At 31.2% G+C, this 19,794-nt stretch overlaps 1 protein-coding gene across 1 annotated transcript; it reads right to left on the bottom strand.

The window, feature by feature from the left end:
* Window positions 1-1,323: 1,323 nt before the first annotated feature.
* On the bottom strand, window positions 1,324-19,660 carry LOC139499658 (protein DEK-like). The gene is made up of 12 exons (XM_071288415.1): window positions 19,504-19,660; window positions 15,455-15,782; window positions 14,684-14,842; window positions 13,662-13,738; window positions 12,139-12,233; window positions 11,450-11,604; window positions 10,312-10,529; window positions 9,064-9,169; window positions 8,134-8,213; window positions 7,489-7,572; window positions 3,713-3,781; window positions 1,324-2,264 (listed from the first exon to the last, which is right to left on the bottom strand). The coding sequence occupies exons 1-12, from the start codon at window positions 19,546-19,548 to the stop codon at window positions 2,253-2,255; spliced, it is 1,428 nt and encodes a 475-aa protein (XP_071144516.1). The 5' UTR covers window positions 19,549-19,660; the 3' UTR covers window positions 1,324-2,252.
* Between the last annotated feature and the right edge of the window lie 134 nt (window positions 19,661-19,794).

Below are 19,794 nucleotides of genomic sequence, written 5' to 3'. Positions count from 1 at the left end.
TTACCCAACAAACATATGGCAATATTTAGAGACAATTAAAATGTTCTTAATCAACTAACAGAAGTTCCAGAGTATGTTTCTTGCACAACTGTTGGAATGTCAATGTATATTTTCAGTTCCTGCTTCACAAAGTTTGTGAGCTCTAGACGCTACCATTTTTACACCTATGCACGAAATAGAGTTCAAGTACTACAATTGGTAAAAAATAATGTATTTTCAGAATAAGTGTGATTTTTATCAACCAATAGTTTGTGCAACATTGTTTTCACAAATATTCGCTTATTCTCCCAAGGCTGGAGAGGAGGAGACTGGATTGTAACCCTTGGCAAAGGAAGATGATATGAGGTCATGGACAATAAACATTAGACATGAACTAGATGTGTCAAAGCGACACGAATGGCCCCTTCTCAAAAAGTTGAAAAATCTACAATTTCAATAACACATGTGGACACAAACATGATGGTAGTCTCACATATAAAAAATCAGCTCAAAATCTGGAGGCATATAGAAAAAAAAGCCTGTATAACTATGATTTTCAACAATTTTTAAAGTTTGTAAACCCTTAATTTTGGCAAAAATTAGCGGAGCAGAACAAAATTTAAACTTGATCTGTAACTCATCATGAGTAACTTACATACCAAAAATCATCCCAATATCTGAAAGCGTTTAGAAAAAGTCTGTATAACTGATTTTCAACAATTTATCGAAGTCCATAGCCCTTAATTTTGGCAAAAATTAGCTGAGCGGAACTAAACTTAAACTTGATCTGTAAGTCATCTTGGTTAACTGACATGCCAAAAATCATCCCAATATCTGAAAGCGTTTAGAAAAAAAGTCTGTATAACTGTGATTTGCAACTATTTATCAAAGTCCAAAGCCCGTAATTTTGGCAAAAAATAGTGGAGCAGAATGAAACTTAAACTTGATCTGTAACTCATCATGGTTAACTCACATACCAAAAATCAGCCCAACATCTGAAGGCGTTTAGAAAAAAACTCTGTATAATGGTTTGTTGCGGAATGACGGATATACAGAACTACGGACAAGGGTAAAACTATATGGCACGGACAACTTTGTTGTGGGGCCATAAAAATGTAGACTTAATGTCCTCAAAATCAATATAGTTATCTTCCTCACAATACCTGTGATAATACAAATTAGGTTGCAATAGACAGTATTTGAATTAGACAGAAACTGGCTGTTAACTTTATAAAGATGGATAAAAGCCTATATAACCCTAGATTCATTATATGGTTGAATATAAAAAGTAAAAGCATCTAGTCATGGCAATATGTAATGAGCTAGAAAGGCATAAAATAAGCATTTTCTATTTATATAATTTATTTAACATGTAGGTTTTAAATTAACAATTATCCTGACTTTTCTTCTAGTTTAAAATCAATATTATTGTCAGTACATATATAAAAAAAAAAATTAACATCTTTTGACAATAAAACTTGAACTTCCACATGTACAATAAAATTGCATAAAAACTTTTTTTTTATATCTTATGTCAAAATCATAACTTTTTACCTTGATTTGTCTTAATAAAATTGTTCCTTTCATTTCTTTAAAATAGCTTAACCTCTTTCTATAAAGGTTTCAAGGTTTTTTTTAAATAGATTGCAAGTCCTTTTCACATGTTTTATAAAATTTACTCCATTCCAAATAAGCAATAACATTTTAAACTTACAATTGAAACTAATAAAAAAAATATTTATTTCTTTCATATTCAGTTCACGATTTGAAACACGATATATGAAACATTATTTTATTTTTAAGTTCAAAACTTGCTTGTCAATATCTATTAATAGGTTTTATTTTTAAAATGAACAGATGGTTCTTTCATACATAATTATGAATAACACACATACATTTATTATACAAAAGTACTACACAATTGCTGGTACCACATGATCATAATAGCTTGTACCACATGATCAATATTGCCCTGATCACATGATTAGAATTTTCCAGCTAAAATAATCCTACTTTGTCTTTAAGACATGGTAATTTGATTCATGTTTCTTCTATACAATGAATAATTGGTGACACAATGACATGAACGAGTAAAATGATGAATGAGAATGATAAGCTGATGATGATAAAACATTGGTTAAAAACGACAGATGATACAATAAAAGCTAAATGTATAGCACAAATTTACAGAGTTTGCTGCCCCCTCAGTTCATTCCTCTTCAGTGTAATTTCTCTCTTTGACGAATTGTGATGTATGAACAATCTTCACTGTTTCACGATAAAAACTGAAGAAAAAAAAACATTCAAATAATCGTGAATATAAGCATATCTTAACTTATAGTCTACCCTGTAAATAATAATTGCATGTGTTGTTACAACAAAATTTGGAAAGCTATTTCAATGCCGTTAATGAAATGGTGAGGAAGGATGAATGTTTATTAGTCATGGGGGGAAAAATCAGATAATCTTGTGTGAAAACATTTCTATTTTCTGCATTTACCTCAAAGGATTGACCAACTGATGCAGTTTGAAAGGGAACCATATTTGCTAGAATCTTGCTAATGTGTTTCCCTTTAAAACTTCAAGATTCTTGCCAAATACATGAAATTGATTAATTCAATAAATCTATATAGTTTTAATTGTTATGTTTCAAAACACTGTCTCTAAAACACTGAATCAGAATGTGAATGATGAATAGGTATCCATTGCACCTAATCAACGACGGCGTTTTGCATTTGCGCCGATCTGCATTTCATTAGCGCAGATTTTTTCTTTCATTTGCGCCAATTTTTTTACAGGTAAATTACAGGTTATTACAGGTGAATAGATATAATAAGATGTGTTATGAGTGTCAATGAGATAACTCTTCATCCCAGTCGTTAAAGGCGCACTAGATACATCTTCAGACTTTTTCCTTGGCCGTACCCGTAGTTCTTAAGCCTTGGTCTTTCGGTCAACAGCACATGAGTATGTTCTTTCTGTGTTTTGACAATGGTCTTCCCATCAGAATTCGTTGTGTCTCTGGCTTTACACGATTTGGTGGTACATCGGTAAGATATGTTATTTTTCAGGACACTCGCCTTCCGATATGTATGGCCATCAATTAAAAAAAAAAAGAAGAAAAGAATTGACTCCTCGGCCCGTTTAAGTGAACAATATGTCCATCGTGTTACAACGAAGTTCCAGAACAATATGAATCAAAATAAACTTTAAAATGGTTTACTTTTATTAATAGTTACTTGGATGGAGAATTAACTCATTAGCACTCCTACCACATCATCCTATATCTATTTAACATAAGTGAACAACATTGATAACCAGATTTACCAATATACCATCAAATTATAGTTCATGTAAAAGTATTAAAACTTACCTGTAAATCCAATTAGGAGAAATTATAAAATCGGCGCAAATGAAAGAATGAAAATTTTCAAAATCGGCGCAAATGTCATACGCCCATCAACGAATGGTTGAACTAACTTTGATTAAATTACCAGTATATCATGCGTCTGTAGGACAACATGCCCATGTTCAGTAAACAATAAAATCTTGGTTGAAACCTTCTTTGACATTTATTTTCTAAAAGTTCTGATCAAAATGAACTGAACATGCACACTTTGTTTCAATTTGATGCAACCACACCTTCAAACTACTTTGAACCCAAACTTGACCCTGACACAGGATGGAGAAAGGGAAAGAATGCATAGACTAGAAAATTTTAAAATATACATACCTGTTTTACTGTGCTTTTAATGAATTGTTTCCTATCCGACAGATCAAAAGTTGGAAATTTATCATAAACCTAAAACAGAAATCAGCAAAATATATATTGTGTTTGGATTACATACAAATACTTAAAATGAAGTGAGTATAATTATTTACAGGTAAAATGAAGGCTAAACATGAAGAATTGAATTCAATAGCTCAAAAGGGTTTCTCATTCTTATCTAAATACATAACATTTCATAACTGTTGGAGCTCTACATGGCAATCTAATAAATCTGAGTAACTGTTACTACTACAAGTGACATGGTCTCTTCAAAGTATTTTTTAGAGATGCTATAAGATAAACTTTCTTCAAAATGTGTAAAATGATATAAAAGCGTTAGATGTTTCTTTTTTAATAATTCCGTGAAAAGTGTAATAGTTACTGTATTTCAACAAGTTCTATCTTGTTTCTAAACAAGGCTTTCCTGATTATAACTGAATTTATGCTAAACCTCTAAATAACTTTCTATTGTCAATGATTCAAGAAAATAAGTGCAAGTTCATTTGAACCAGATCAGACAAACATGCACATTTATAATGTTACAAATATAGTTGACTTAACTATTTTACAGTACTGCAGAAACTGATGATTAGGAAAATCTTGATATTGAGACTGAGGTCTCAGTCAGTGGCATGTTTTGCCAAAGCAAAAGAAATAGAATATAAAAAAAATCTGTAAAAATTTTGCCACTTTCCCAACTAGTCAAAGAGCAATAAAGCTATCTCATTCTAAAATCAAAGCCTTAAAGGCTGTTACAGCGGATTCCATTGAGTGTGTAGCCAAAGGTAATATATTTGGTTAGCTTGCTTGTTAGCTGAACCGTGAAGTCATTGTTAGGTAAGGTAAACAACCCTACTTTAAGAATAGACTCATCTGACAGAAAATCAATCGATCTGTCTGTTGGACTATGCTACTTCGAAAGGAGGGTAGTATACCTGACCTTATAACGGCTTCACGGTTCAGCTAACAAGCAAGCTAACGAACGATATTACCTTTCGCTACACACTCAGTGGAATCTGCTGTAAAGCAATTGCTGCCAAGTTAATGTTTTTGAGACTTAATTTTTTTCATCCACATGCATACACCTAAAAGGTGTCTTGTCTAGTTAGAAGTAAGAATATTTTAACTTTATATATCAATAAAAAACTTATCCAGCAGAAAGTCATTTTAAAATTGTTTTACATTTCCCAAGGAGGCGGCATGTTTACCAGGCTAACAGTGGATACAAACATATGAGCGGAAACAGGAAAGATAATAACTCAATGAAGAAATCATAATAATATACAATCCCCTGCAGTTTGTAAAGAGTGTATACAACTGGGAAATAATTTCCAAGCTTCCTTTTTCTTTAAAATGCATTATAATTGTCATTATTTTTAACTTATCTTTGTTCGTTTAAATATATCCATGATTCAGTTGAAGTGTTTCTGATTTTTCGCTTTAATATAGATTAGACTGTTGGTTTTCTCGTTTGAAAGGTTTTACACTAGTAATTTTGGGGTCCTTTATAGCTTGCTGTTGGTTGTGAACCATAGCTCCATGTTGAAGGTCGTGCCTTGACCTATAATGGTTACTTTATAAATTGTTACTTGGATGGAGAGTTGTCTCATAATTGGCACTCATACCACATCTTTCGATTTCAGCTCAATTCATTCCAGAAAAAAAATAACCTTACACGAAGTCATAAGTATTTAGACTAGGATTTTTTCATAGAAGCTGAGACTACTATACTTGTATACTAGTCTCAGTCAGATATAAGGCACAAAATATGGAAAGACTCTGATCAGACAGTGGAAAAAATCCAAAAAAGACATAAACATGTAACAAGTAAATATATATATTTAGGCCTACTAACATTTTGTTTTATAATGCTACTTTGTCATTATTTCTTATATCTAAGTCCCAAATATTATTGCTCAGATATAAAGCTGATATGTGCAATCATCATGCAATTTAGCAAGGATCTTACTATACAAATACTTGAATTTAGGAAAGACATGAAGGTGTATTTCAGGAGCTTGAAATCCTATCAATAACAGGATAAATAAATGACAAACTCGACTATCACAGTAGAGTTTTAATATTATCAACTTTCAAGAACGTTGCAAATAATTATCTCCAAGCTCGAACTAAAATTGCAAAAGCATCAACTTTACTTGTCCGAGATTATTCTGACACCCAACGGCTGACTACGACTTCAAACACGAAGTACTTGTCCACTGGGAATACGAGGATATAATATCGGTTTTATCATTTGTCATTAATTATAAGTTTTAATATCCAAATCCGTCAAACTTTTTTGGTCTTCTAATTTATGAGACCAGATAATTCTAAATTAATTTTTTTGTGACTATCTCTTCCTCTTTTCTTGTACTTCACGTATGGACGGGTCCATTTTTTATTATTAAGGTGATTGATAAATCTTACAGAAAACGAACTTATTATTATGTGTTATAATACGGGGTTCTTTCTAATCTGAATAATTAGGTCGTAATATTTCACTCACTTAGTTCGCTACATTAACTCCTCTTGAGAACAATGGACTTAAGTGGACGCTGTAATAATTCCGGTTAGCCTCTTTCCACAAAATTATTTGCGCAAATAAAATAACAAGGTTGATCAGTTCAGTTTGTCTATTTTTAGATTGTACAGGTAATCATTTGGGTTATATTGACATTCGACATCGTTATGCATTACTGTAACATGCATATTGATTTATTAACGATAAATTTATGAATGAACAATGATTTTATAAATGAACAAGAGCAGAAAATTGTATTGTATGTCTCTGACAAGAGCAACTTGACCTCTACCAGTGAGAAACACAAACTGAACAACATCAAACCGTGTAAGAGATAATTCAGTCAATTTTTGATATTGAAACCTAAATCTGAAATTATTCAATATTTTGTTGTAATATCTCAAACAGGTATAAAAATGCACTTTTTTGGCTCAGACTTTTATCTTCTATGATAGAAAAACGTTTGTCCCTTCAAAAACAAATATACATATACAAGAGCATATGTTGAAACTTTTCAAATCCACTAATGCTTTTCAACAGTATCAAGCTAAGTGTTGCATTAAAAAACATAAATCAGTGTTTAATAATTACACGAGGAATCTGCCTAATTGGCTTAATATGGACGGAGTTTCTGATCTGGGTCACAAAGATGGCCATACACCACAGCATTAAAGCAATTGCTTTAAAAACTCAGGTTGTAAGATGTGATATGAGTGCCAATGAGACAGCTCTTCATAATAGTCACAATTTGTAAAAGTAAACCATTATAGGTCAGTCAGCCTTCAACACAGAGCCTTGGCTCACAATGAACAGTAAGCTATAAAGGGCCCATGTTTGTAAAAAGTACAGACTTCCAGTAATTTCATATTTGCAAAATGCCCAAATGTAGCTCTTCAGAAAAATGCAACAAAAATTTCATGGAAGGGATAGACTGCTGTGATATTATAGACCTTATTGGCATTTGTGAATCTTTGACACTTGGACTATTGATGTCTTGCAACAATCACTTTTCCTTTGTGGCTACAAGACATTTTCTATTGTGGTGTCAAAATTTTTGGAAAAACCTCTGTGATGTTCTGTAATAGCAGACAATTTGCGATAAGGTGTATTCTTAGCCTTGATTAATAAATCAGGTTTATATTCAAATATATGGTTCATTATTTATATACAGAAGGATTAGCTATGTGCACTTAAACACACCTTCAAGATAACTAATTACCTGTTTTACTACAGTTTTCATTGTAACCTGTTCTAAATTGGCCCCATCTAAAATTTTCTTTACTAATTTCTTTAATTCATCATTCTGTAAAGAAAAAATAATTTGTAAGTATTCAATTTTTATTTGTTATAAAGCAGTAAATTATAAATTATTCAATTTTTATTTGTAATAAAGCAGTAAATTATAAATTATTCAATTTTTATTTGTAATAAAGCAGTAATTTATAAGGGATACACATTCTTTTCATAAATTCTAATTTTGAATTGTGTAGGCTTTAAAAAATTCATGAACTTTAAATATGTTTTAAAGTGTTTGTATCAGTAATCAATGGGGTTCTTTCATTAAAGTTTACTAAAATCTGTTCAAACTAATATTTATTAAAGACTGAATTGGAAATCCAAGTCTCATTTTTCACGACCACATTTGAGATGACATTTCAGTTTAATGACTTACAATTAAATATAAAGATAGACAAGAAACAGATGACCACTGATGGTCTTGCATTGGAAGAAGGCTTTGTTTCATTTTTAACTTATACAGGCAATTGTATATATAAATTTTTGGTAAAATTAAATTGTCCCCAAATGCAATTACAAGCACAACAGGCCGCTTTTTTTCATTTTACTGCAAAGATTTAATACTTACTGTTGGCGCTGAGGGTGCTTTTTTAACAAGTGGTTCTTCATCATCTGAACTCTGTTCACTTTCCTCTTCTGATTCTGATTCTTAAATATAAATACAAATATTCATTTAAAAAAAATTAGCATGTTCAAAAAGTTAATAGATTTTGTAACAGATATTTTAAACAGAAAAATGTTCTTATTTTTTTATTTGATTTTTTGTGTCTTAACGCCACCGCTTTTGGGTCATTTTGTGGAGGCTAGTTTTTATTGCAGGAGGAAGTGGAGTGTCAGAGAAAACCACAACCTTCTATAGGAAAACTGACAATCCTAGTCAATTAAGATTGAAGTTGAGTGCACCCACAAGAATGGGGTTCATACTCACAACCTCAGTGTTGATTGGCTAGTGATTATAGTAGTAACTACTTAGACCATTTGGCCACCGAGGCCCATCTTATTTTTCAAACCTCAGTACATATCTTTATTGTCCAAGGACAATTAATCCATAAAATTTGCAATTCAAATGCAAAGATCCTTTAGGTTTACTAAACAATGCTTAATAACCTGTGATATATTTTCAAGAAAAATATAAACAAGAAATCTCCATACATATTCATAATATTTCAAACACATTCTTGAGTGTATTTTAGATAGAATCACCTGGATTTGTAATGCAAAAACTGACAAAAATGAAGCAGTGTGAGTGCTTGTATTAGTTTAATTTTCATTTCTAAGAGGCATAACTCCCATCAAACATTTAATCTTGTTTTGAGAACTTGCTGATACATGTATATAGTCCCCTCCTTTAGAATCATCTTCAGAGTTAACAAATGGGAATTAACCTTTAGAAAATAGTAATATCTTGCCTGCTTGATTTATCTGATCTTTCAATTTGCGAACTTTCTTGAATTGTATATATCAACAGCTATTCCTTTTAATCCAAAAGTACACATACCTTTTTTCTTTTGAGGTGTAGGTTTTTCTTTTTTCTTTGTTTCCTTCTTAGCTGGAGCTGGTTTCTTTGCAGGTGTTTCTTTCTTTGCTTTTTTCTTTTTAGGTGCCTGATTTTGATAAAAAGCTACATTAATACTAAAATAGATCACTAATGATATCTTGTAAACTTTTGTTTTGTTATGAAACAATTGATAAGAGCATACACAAGCTAGCATACTTACTGTGAAAATTGTGGTAAATCTGATTTGTTTGAGGCATTTATATTAAACAATTCACTTTGTAATAAACAAGTGTACTAAGTTTCTAGTAAATGTGACCACAAACTAATGGATTCATTACTATTCCCTTGATATCAATTTTTGTGGATATTTTGAGTACAGACAAACAATTTCAAATGTTCAACGAATGACAAGCCTTGTATGCAGAGATTGACAAAACCTGGAAAACAGGTAAATTCATACCCATCAAAAAAATGAATCCACATTAACCCAAACCAATACTTTGACCTAACTTAGACAGAGAGACAAATGAACAAGGTGAATGTAGTAAACCACCCACTCCCTAAGTTGGGATATATTAAAGATCTCATGAAGTTTTCTACCACTGCTCAGACAGTTTGTGATTTTTTTTTATATCAAATAATAACATATATCTGACATCATCCCATCCCATCAATTGTAAGCTCATATGTACAAGAGGATTTATAATTCCTCTGGTAGATCCACTCTCGATAGTATTTAGGATCTACTTAGGTGAGGTTCTAGAATTTGTGTTAGATTTTCTTACTCTTTCCCCCCCCCCCCTACGATACAAGGTAAAATATGTTGCCCCATAACACCTTTTATTTTAAAATAAGACTTCAATATCTCATACAAGGCTATTTACCAAAATAAAGGAGATTATAGATGGTTGGATTTTTTTCCATTTCAGACCCAACTAATACCAAAGTCAAGAGTAATAAATAAAATTGAGAATGGAAATGGGGAATGTTCCAAAGAGACAACAACCCAACCATAGAAAAAAAACAACAGCAGAAGGTCACCAACAGGTCAGAGTAAGTCTTTTCCCACCACTTTTAAAAACTCATATATCTCGAAAAAGAGCTCCAGAATCTATCAATGTTTTTAGCTTATTATGTTCTTTTACTAATGAATGCTCTTTCGACCTATAGTATGAATTTTAAATTCTCGATTTTTTAAAATTACACCTAAGTACAATGTACATCCTTAACTGTGATTCTCAATTTTACCTCTTCAGGTTCCTCCTCCACCTCTTCTTCCTCACTTTCCTCTTTTTCTTCTTCTTCCTCCTCATCCTCAACCTCCTCTTCCTCTGATTTCTCTTCTTCCTCCTCCTCATCGTCTTCATCATCTGACCCTTTCACTTTTTCTTTTGATTTCTTTTTCTTAGAAGATTTACTGTCTTTCTTGGTTTTTTTCTTGTCACCTTTTCCTTTTGTTTCTGATCCTTAAATAAATTTTTGAAAACAATGATCAAGTTACTTTCTCTGATGTATATACTGATTTTTAAGGTTCCAATAATTTGAATGTAAATTTTGATCATTCTTGATGGCTCATTAGAAATTAAGATCAGCATCATAAGAAACGACACTTCAAAACAGAACTGTCAAATTAGATATCATTCTGTCTTGTGGTTCTCAAGAATTGAGTCATTTCCTAAGTTAAGGTAACAGAGGCAGTAACTGAATTGAGACATCGAAAGCAAAGCGAAACCCCTGCTTTAAATAGATATAGGAAGATGTGGTGTAAGTGCCAATGAGACAACTCTCCATCCAAATAACAATTTAGAACAGTAAACCATTATAGGTCAATGTACAGCGTTCAACACCAAGCCTTGGCTCACCCTGAACAACAAGCTATAAAGGACCCTAAAATTACTTGTGTAAAACCATTCAAACGGGAAAACCAACGGTCTATATAAAAAACGAGAAACAAGAAACATGTATAAATTACATAAACAAACAACAACTACTGTACTACATCAGATTTCTGACATAGGACAGGTGCAAATATTTACTAATTTCGTGGTCATTCTGAATAAGGCGGACTACAGATTGCTTTTGATACTGGGAATGCATTTGTCTTGGAATAACTTGTAATTCTAAATATAATATTTTTTGTTGAAATCTTATTACAAAAATGTTTCTTAAAATAAGCAATTTGTTTAAATCAGAGTTTCATCATTACAGCATTCTCTTACAAACTATGGGGTTTCTTCATCCTTAATGTGGGCCCTTATAAGAAGACAACACAAGTCTAAATGGTATTTGTTAGCACCTGAAGATGAACAATATCCAACTATTTTGCATTAGGTAACAAGGAATGATTAATGAAAAATTCTACACAATCTTCTAAATGAAAACATACGTTTTCGCTTCTTTGACTGTGGTACTTTCTTCCCTGTGGATTTTGGAGCCATACAAAAAGCCATTACTCTTTCAGCTACTTCATCTTTTGTTCCTTTCTTTTCTAAATCTAGTACTTCACAAACAACTTTCAACATGGGCATATGGAAATTTCGACTGAAAATTTAAAAAGAATATTATCAGGCAAATATATAAATTTTAGGATAATGGAATAAAACACTAAGAACATTAAAGTCTATTTGAAGATACATTTTTGCATATTTGTAAATGTTTCTCAATTAATGAAACAAGATTACTATGTAAAATGTCTAATGTCTATTAGTTTTCAACTCCTTTGAATTTCAAGTCTGTCCTACCTTAAAAATTCCCCCTGATAACCAATCAGACAATAAATGTAAATAATAATGCTAATTATATAATTAGGTAGAAGAAATTGTTATCTCTCAAAGTACAACTTTCAAGTGAAGAATAGAAATAATGTGATGTGAATATTTAAAAGATTTTCATGAGCTACCATGACACCTTTTCATCTCTACAACAGATTGAAAAATATTTTAAAATATGTACAATAGACCATTTTTATATTAATGAGGTAAAAATCTGCCTGTACTGGCAAAAATTGACAGCACATTAAGCAATTAAATGATAAAGAGCCGAAAAAATAGGTTTCATATCATAATGCCTACTTACTTAAGGAGCATATCTCGTCTTTTTTTATATTCTTTGTCATCTTTCTTAAATTCAAATCCAGTAAATAGTCGTATATTTTTCTTCACTTTTGTTGCCTTTTAATAAAAAAAATGATATAAAGAATTAGCATATTTGAGCAAACGCTATATTACTTATGATCAAAATGGATGTGCTGTTCCATGATCACTTGATATAAAAGCTTAAAATATAACTGTTTTATATAAGGACAAAAATGTACACCAGTTGTTTGTTTCACTTGCTTATGTGGATTAAATAAGAATTAAATGATGTACATGTAATTGTGAAACTTTTTTTAATTCTAAAGGTCCCAGCTTTTTTAAAAGTGGATTAAATAAGAATAAAATGATGTAATTGCGAAAGTAAGGTCCCAGCTCATTAAAAGCTATACTGAACTTATCCCCAGCCTAAGAAGTCTTCAAAACACAAGAGCATATATAAAACAAGTAATGTGATTTTCAGGAGCCATGAGAAATGTTCAACAAATTACAACTTTCTATTGTGTTGTATGCAGAATTACGAAAAACTGAAATCAAATGAATAAAATTGAGAAAGGAAATGGTGAATATGTCAAAGCGACAACCACCCGACCATAGAGCAAACAACAGCCGAAGGCAACCAATGGGTCTTCAATGTAGCGAGAATTCCCGCACCCGTAGGTGTCCTTCAGCTGGCCCCTAAAATATGCATAATAGTACAGTGATAATGGACGTCATACTAAACTCCGAATTATACACAAGAAACTAAAATTTAAAATCATACAAGACTAACAAAGGCCAGAGGCTCCTGACTTGGGACAGGCGCAAAATTGCGGCGGGGTTAAACATGTTTATGAGATCTCAACCCTCCCCCTATACCTCTAGCCAATGTAGAAAAGTAAAAGAATAACAATACGCACATTAAAATTCAGTTCAAGAGAAGTCCGAGTCTGATGTCAAAAGATGTAACAAAAGAAAATAAATAAAATGACAATAATACATAAATAACAACAGACTACTAGCAGTTAACTGACATGCCAGCTCCAGACCTCAATTAAACTGATTGAAAGATTATGTCTTCCTCATATGAATATCAGGTACAATCCCTCCCGTTAGGGGTTTAGTATCATACTATCATAAAATATATGAGAAGAACATAACCCGTGTCATGCCAACAACTGTTTTTTTTTTAGAAATAAATGTGTTTAGTTCCGATGCAAAGACCCTATCAGTGAATCAATGTTAAAGCCAAAATATGCAATCTTTAATGACCTGACAACAGTATCGTAACTATATCCCCTTTTAATAAGTCTATTTAAAGGTTTTGTTAGTTTCTGAGGAGAATACTGACATTTTTGTGCTTTATAAAGAATATTTCCATAAAATTTTGGATGTGAAATACCTGAACGTATAAGATGTCTGCATGTTGAGTTATATTTACGAATTATCCCTATTACCCTGTATTACTGCATGCATAACTAAAATGCAAGATTCCACAAACTACTAAGATTCATGTGTAATACTTACAGCTGTAATTTTTCCGAATAGTACCCGATGTAATGTCTTCAGATCTTCAGCTTTAAATTTGTTTATCTGAAACTCAACTAAAACAAAAAAAATAATCAAAAATGTAAATACAGTAAGGAAATCATTTCAAAATTATTTTTTAATGAATAATATGTCAAACTTATGTTCTAGGTTTCAAATAATATCTTATAATCAAAATGTAAATAATAACTAAGATTGACCATGAAATCAGTCAAGAGTAAGTTACCATTACCAAAATTGGTATTAGTATAAACAATTATCTTCTATGTTCTTCAATGTGTTTTGTGTTTTTGATTGCTGTCTTTTTAAGTAAACTAGCAGAAAAAAACATTAAAATAAGCAGGTCTTTTCTGTTAATAAGTGTTCTGACAAAAAACAATTTCCCTGCGCTAAATAAATCAACAGATAATAACTAATAAAATAAGGTCCCTTCAGAGAACTCCTTTATGACAGATATTTTGCAAATTAAAATCATTTTATAGACCAATCATAATAGACCTGTGAACAGTGAAAATAAGAAACTTACAGACTGCCAAGTACTAAAGACCATATATAAAGGGAAAATGATAATCGGGTCAAAATCATGTAACTATTTTCACGACAAATATGTATACATTACAATGCTCCTCTTGATCAATTATAATAGACCTATGTATGTAGCATGTAATCATGGTAAATAGCAGCAACAAAGATTATCACTGAGCATAGTCATGAATGGCGAGAACCCAAGCACAAAAACTTAGCAGACCATTGAAATGTAAAAAAAAAGTGAGAGATGAAGAACAGCAATACAACTATAGTTCCTATGTTTTTTGCATGTTCTTGAAGGAATTTTGTGTCAAGAATCCTGGAATGAATGGACTAAAATGCATGATTATTATAGCCATTTAAGGAAAATCTGCATACAAATATCTGTATCAAATATCAGAATGACTTCTTATCATTGTGATAAGCACATCATTCATATTAAACAAATAATAAATACTCTATACTCCCTTTACCTCTTGGAATATCTCCCAATTTCTCTCCAACACCCTCAGGTATATCCACTTCTTTAGGTTGATTTGGAGTGTTATAAGCTTCTGTCATACTTAGTCTTTCTACTTTCCTTTTCTCTCTTTTCCCAGATTCTATTACTACTGGCTGTTCTAATAAACCCACTAAAAAGTAATATTACAATATAAATGAACTATATATAATATATTATAAAGACAAATTAAAGACATGAATACATAATTAATTTGGGTCTATTCATGCAAAATAACATCCCTGTACATAAACAACTAGTTTTATTTTGGAGTTAAAATGTTTATGATCAATTTTGTCTGCTGCAATGCCAATACAACTCATTTGTTGATCCTCTCTTGAAGATGGTTATTAAATTTTACAGTTCTCACTATCTATATTAGATATAGTTTTTCAGATATTAAATTATTAAAAGCAAAAATAACATAAGAACAATAATTGAAACAAATTGCCATTTTAGAGCAATAACTTCTTAAACCTGATAAGGGACAAATGAACGGACAAGAGACACAGACCAAGACATAATGTGTAATATCTGTTATTTTTAGTTGTTCAATTTTTGTGGTGGACTCAAAGCAAGACAAAAATCTAATGTCATTAATGATCAGAACTAGCACAAATCTTAACTATCCACCATTCACAATTTAACATATTATTTACACACAGAAAAATAATAATATTCTTTTTACACCTTTCAGATATACTAGTTTTCAGAGAAATTGTAAAAGTAAAAAATAACCATATACATTTTGGTTCTGAATCTTCATCATCTTCCTCATCCTCCTCTTCTGATTCTACTTTCTTCACTTCTTTTTTCTTTTTACTTTTAGTTTCTTCAGTTTTTTTGGTAGATTTTTTAGGACTATCTGTTTCCATTTCCTCTGAATTATCATTTATTTCAGTCTTTTCAGTTTTACTCTCTGATAAATCCTCTTTTTTAGATTGTACAGTGTCTTGTTTTTCTTTTTTTTCAGTTTTATTTTCACTGATATCTTTATCCTCACTACTATCACTTCCATTCACACGAGAATTTTCATTATCACTTTCTTGATCCATTTCTTCTTCCTTCTTGTCCTAATCATTAAAAAAAACAAACATTAGACAATTATAAAAAGATTATAAGACTAGTCAGTTTTTAAGACCGAAATCTTCTGTCCCTATAGTGCATATATTTCCTTATTTAATTGAGAAATTTTTACTTGTTAATGGGCCAGGTGAGCTAAAAAGTAGCCTAATTTTTTTTCATTATGGTTCTTCTATATATTTCAACTGCTATTTATTTTCTTTTTTCCTCAAACTAATTTTGATCTTATGTTTCCTTGTTGATTTTTTGTGTGTATTTTTTTCTTATTTGTTTGCATAAAATTTTGAAACATATTTTTATTCTATTTCTGGAAGGTTATTTTTGTTTTACTGTCAGATTCATTTTCCACGTAAATCCATTGATTAGCAGAATGCTGTGCAAACTGCTGCTGCATATGTTTTAGTTAGAAGCGGTCACATGCAAAGTATTTCTAATATTTTCTATATTAATCACACTACATTTGTATTTAATATTCAGTCTGTAGCTTGATGATTCTTTATAGTTGCAAATTTACTTTTAACTGTAAACAAATATTGTCTGAAAGTTGGAGATGTATATAACTGAAATAGAACGCAAATAATAACACTAGCAGAAGATAATTTGATTCTTCCTGAGCATTAGGTTTATTTTAATATTTCCGTGTTTGTTCAATATGCTAAATTAATTGCCGTTGACATGACTTGACATTCAAACTAGAACCATTAAATCGTTTGATGACCAGTTAATTAAATATTTACTAAATTTGTAAGTTTTTGTAGTCTGAAGTAATGCAATTACTCCCATTTAAATAATTTAATGGTGCTGCATTGACTCTTAATTGCATAAGTTTACGCACAATCCATGTAAACTTGTGTTATATTTTTTACCGCAATCTAAAAAAATTATTTGCTGGGAAAAGACAATTCCATGATACACATATTAGTGATCAATAGCGTGTGAACATGGTTGAAAATTAAAATTGACTTCACTCACAATATTGAATGCTAAAAATAGATATTTAAGTTCGATTTTGTCCACTGTACACGATTTTTATATGACGGGTAAACACAGGTGACCTTACTGAACGACCGTGGGGAAATCCATTCATGATTAAATTTGATGTGGAATGATTGACAGTATTGTGCGTTAGTTCTGAGGCTCTTGATCGAGATCCATTAACAATTGATTTACCAGAATAGAAATTTAATCGATTTACAAACATGTTTAATCAAAACAAGCTTTAGACTTCTTTAACTATTTTATGTATTATATTTATCAGTCATTTCCCGGTTTCCGATTCACGAGCTTTAGAATGACTAGAAGTATGACAAAAGAGTGAAGACAGCTGATCATGACTAGTGTAAAACTTTGATTTTCGTGTATTGATTGACACAATTCGTAAAATATGTTTATGATAAAAACACCGGTGATTTTCATAAAAATTTCAAACATAAAAATAGAAAGGCAATATCTTTATTATAATACAATGAGTGTCAACAATTTAAAAAAAAATTAAAACTAGGAAATGAAATATGATCAGGGCGTTATAAATTTATAAAAAACCCAATTGTTTGAAAGAGATTAACGGGAAATATTTGTCAAAAAGGAAAACACAAGGGATCTGTCTGACCAAAATGTTTTACTTGCGAGAAATGATTGACAGGTGTGAATAGACGTAGAGGCTCCGAGGGGGAACCTTGTATCAAAAGGAAAATAAGTTTATTCACATTGCCTATATTCAATTTGTTTACATATTTTATAAATACGATATGTTGGCCCTATACTTAAAATTGTGTTTCTATTAATAACATATATAAACGTTAAAAGGAGGAAATATTATAACCATCAACGAAAACTCGTATAATTTACGGAATCTTCAAAGTTTTAGTCATACCAAGCTAAATATATGCAGTTATGTACATAAAGCACGGTTAAAAGACTTAAAACAACAATCATGATTTTTTAACACTAAAAAATAACACCAAATTAGGTTGTGTATAAATACCAATTAGCAGTACTCATACATATGTACATAATTGACATTTAATAATTAATCATTAAAATTAAAATAAAACAAATATATGATAATTCGATTCGACAAATAAAATTAATTGATATATACATATAAAAAAGTATCTAATAATTCAACTGAAATTCTAATACAAATTGGGCACGCAAGTGTAGGGTGCGAACAGACTTCGTGGGTGAACATGCGAGTTGTAAACATGTATTATACTGCAATCAGCTATTTTACTATACAGATAAAGCTATACGTATAAACGTTAGCTTTATACGTCAATGACCTCAACTCACCTATAAGCCCCGCCTACTTACAACGTCACATCACAACCATGACAACATGTAGTAACAATGGTCAAACTTTTATGAATTTAAACCTGTTATGTCTTCAAATAGGTAATTTATATACCATGTTTATCAAATGTTATTAATTAAATTCATTTTCCCTTTCTAATTCCTTAAATTGTCAATGCTTACCGCCTAGACTACGCTCATAGGGAAATACCCCAAAATGGTACCCCAAGGGGGAAATTCCAAACACTTTTTTTTAATAATGTTGGTTTCATATTTTTATTATTATTTTATTTTTTTATCGATTTCAGAATAAAAACAGTATACGTATAGTGTCTTGAAATATGAAATTTATTTGTATTCGGCACGAAACGGGAAAATGCTCGGTAGAACCGAGCATTTTCCCGTTTCTAAGCCTCATACAAATAAATTTCATATTTCAAGACACTATACGTATATTGTCTAATTATACTGCAAGCAGCTATTTTACTATACAGATAAAGCTATACGTATAAACGTTAGCTTTATACGTCAATGACCTCAACTCACCTATCAGCCCCGCCTACTTACGTCACGTCACAACCATGACAACATGTAGTAACAATGGTCAAACTTTTATGAATTTAAACCTGTTATGTCTTCAAATTGGTAATTTATATACCATGTTTATCAAATGTTATTAATTAAATTCATTTTCCCTTTCTAATTCCTTAAATTGTCAATGCTTACCGCCTAGACTACACGCATAGGGAAATACCCCAAAATGTTTGTTTCATATTTTTTTTTTTTTTTTTTTTTTTTTTTATTGATTTCAGTATAAAAACAATATACGTATAGTGTCTTGAAATATGAAATTTATTTGTATTCGGCACAAAACGGGAAAATGCTCAGTAGAACCTCGCATTTTCCCGTTTCTAAGCCTCATACAAATAAATTTCATATTTCAAGACACTATACGTATATTGTCTAAGGGTGCGAAAGTATAAAGGGCACGAGCAGACCTGATACCTAAAAATCTATGTAGCACTTCGTAGCCGCTGTGATATAATTTGAACGCAACATACTGCAAACAGGTAAAAGCCTTAAAAAGGTGTATCGTGCAAATGACTGGATGTGATTTTGGAGCAAACAGACCCGATAACCTAGCCTACTGGAAAATTAAAGGCCACTAAAGTATAATCATTAATTAGACTTAGCTGTATGATGAAAAAACAATTAAAATGCATGACATATAGACTGAATAGAAGAAAATCTTATGTTTACAGTGGTCTATAGTCTAGAGTTTAAACGTTCTGGAGTCACAGCGAATGGCAGGAAAGTTACCCTGCCGCAAGAGGTCTTAATAACCTGCATTTTACGATTTTAGTGCATAAATGTAAAAAAATATCATTTTGTTAGTTGAAATTCACTATGTTATTTAACCTCTATTTTGGGAGAAGGTACAGATTTATCTTCAGAATCCGACATGGCTTTGTGTTCAAACTTTCAAATGGCGGCAAATGGCGTTGAGGGCACCTGCATCCAATGGAAAACTTTCTTTATAAAGTTCGGGTCAACGAACAGAAATAAGAAAGACGTTTTGATTCGTTGAAATAGTCTTTCTCTAGAACTTACCATTTCATTAATGAAATTATTAGAAAAACCCGAATAAATCAAACGTCTGAAGCACCGTGATTTTTTTGTGATTAACTATTGTTATATTTTTGGACCTAT

The sequence above is a fragment of the Mytilus edulis genome, chromosome 1 (genome assembly GCF_963676685.1).
Source record: "Mytilus edulis chromosome 1, xbMytEdul2.2, whole genome shotgun sequence".
In the NCBI taxonomy this organism is placed as follows: Eukaryota; Metazoa; Mollusca; class Bivalvia; order Mytilida; family Mytilidae; genus Mytilus; species Mytilus edulis.
The sequence above is the reverse complement of the archived record's forward strand: the minus strand, read 5'-3'. Positions and strand labels throughout refer to the sequence as shown.

Excerpts from the sequence above, each read along its gene's own strand:
- LOC139499658 (XM_071288415.1), bottom strand. The coding sequence starts at position 19,548 with ATGTCGGATTCTGAAGATAAATCTGTACCTTCTCCCAAAATAGAG. Across the intron at positions 15,783-19,503 it reads TACCTTCTCCCAAAATAGAG|GACAAGAAGGAAGAAGAAAT; the intron begins GTTAAATAACAT and ends TTTAATGATTAG. Across the intron at positions 9,170-10,311 it reads TGGAGGAGGAACCTGAAGAG|GCACCTAAAAAGAAAAAAGC; the intron begins GTAAAATTGAGA and ends TATCAAAATCAG.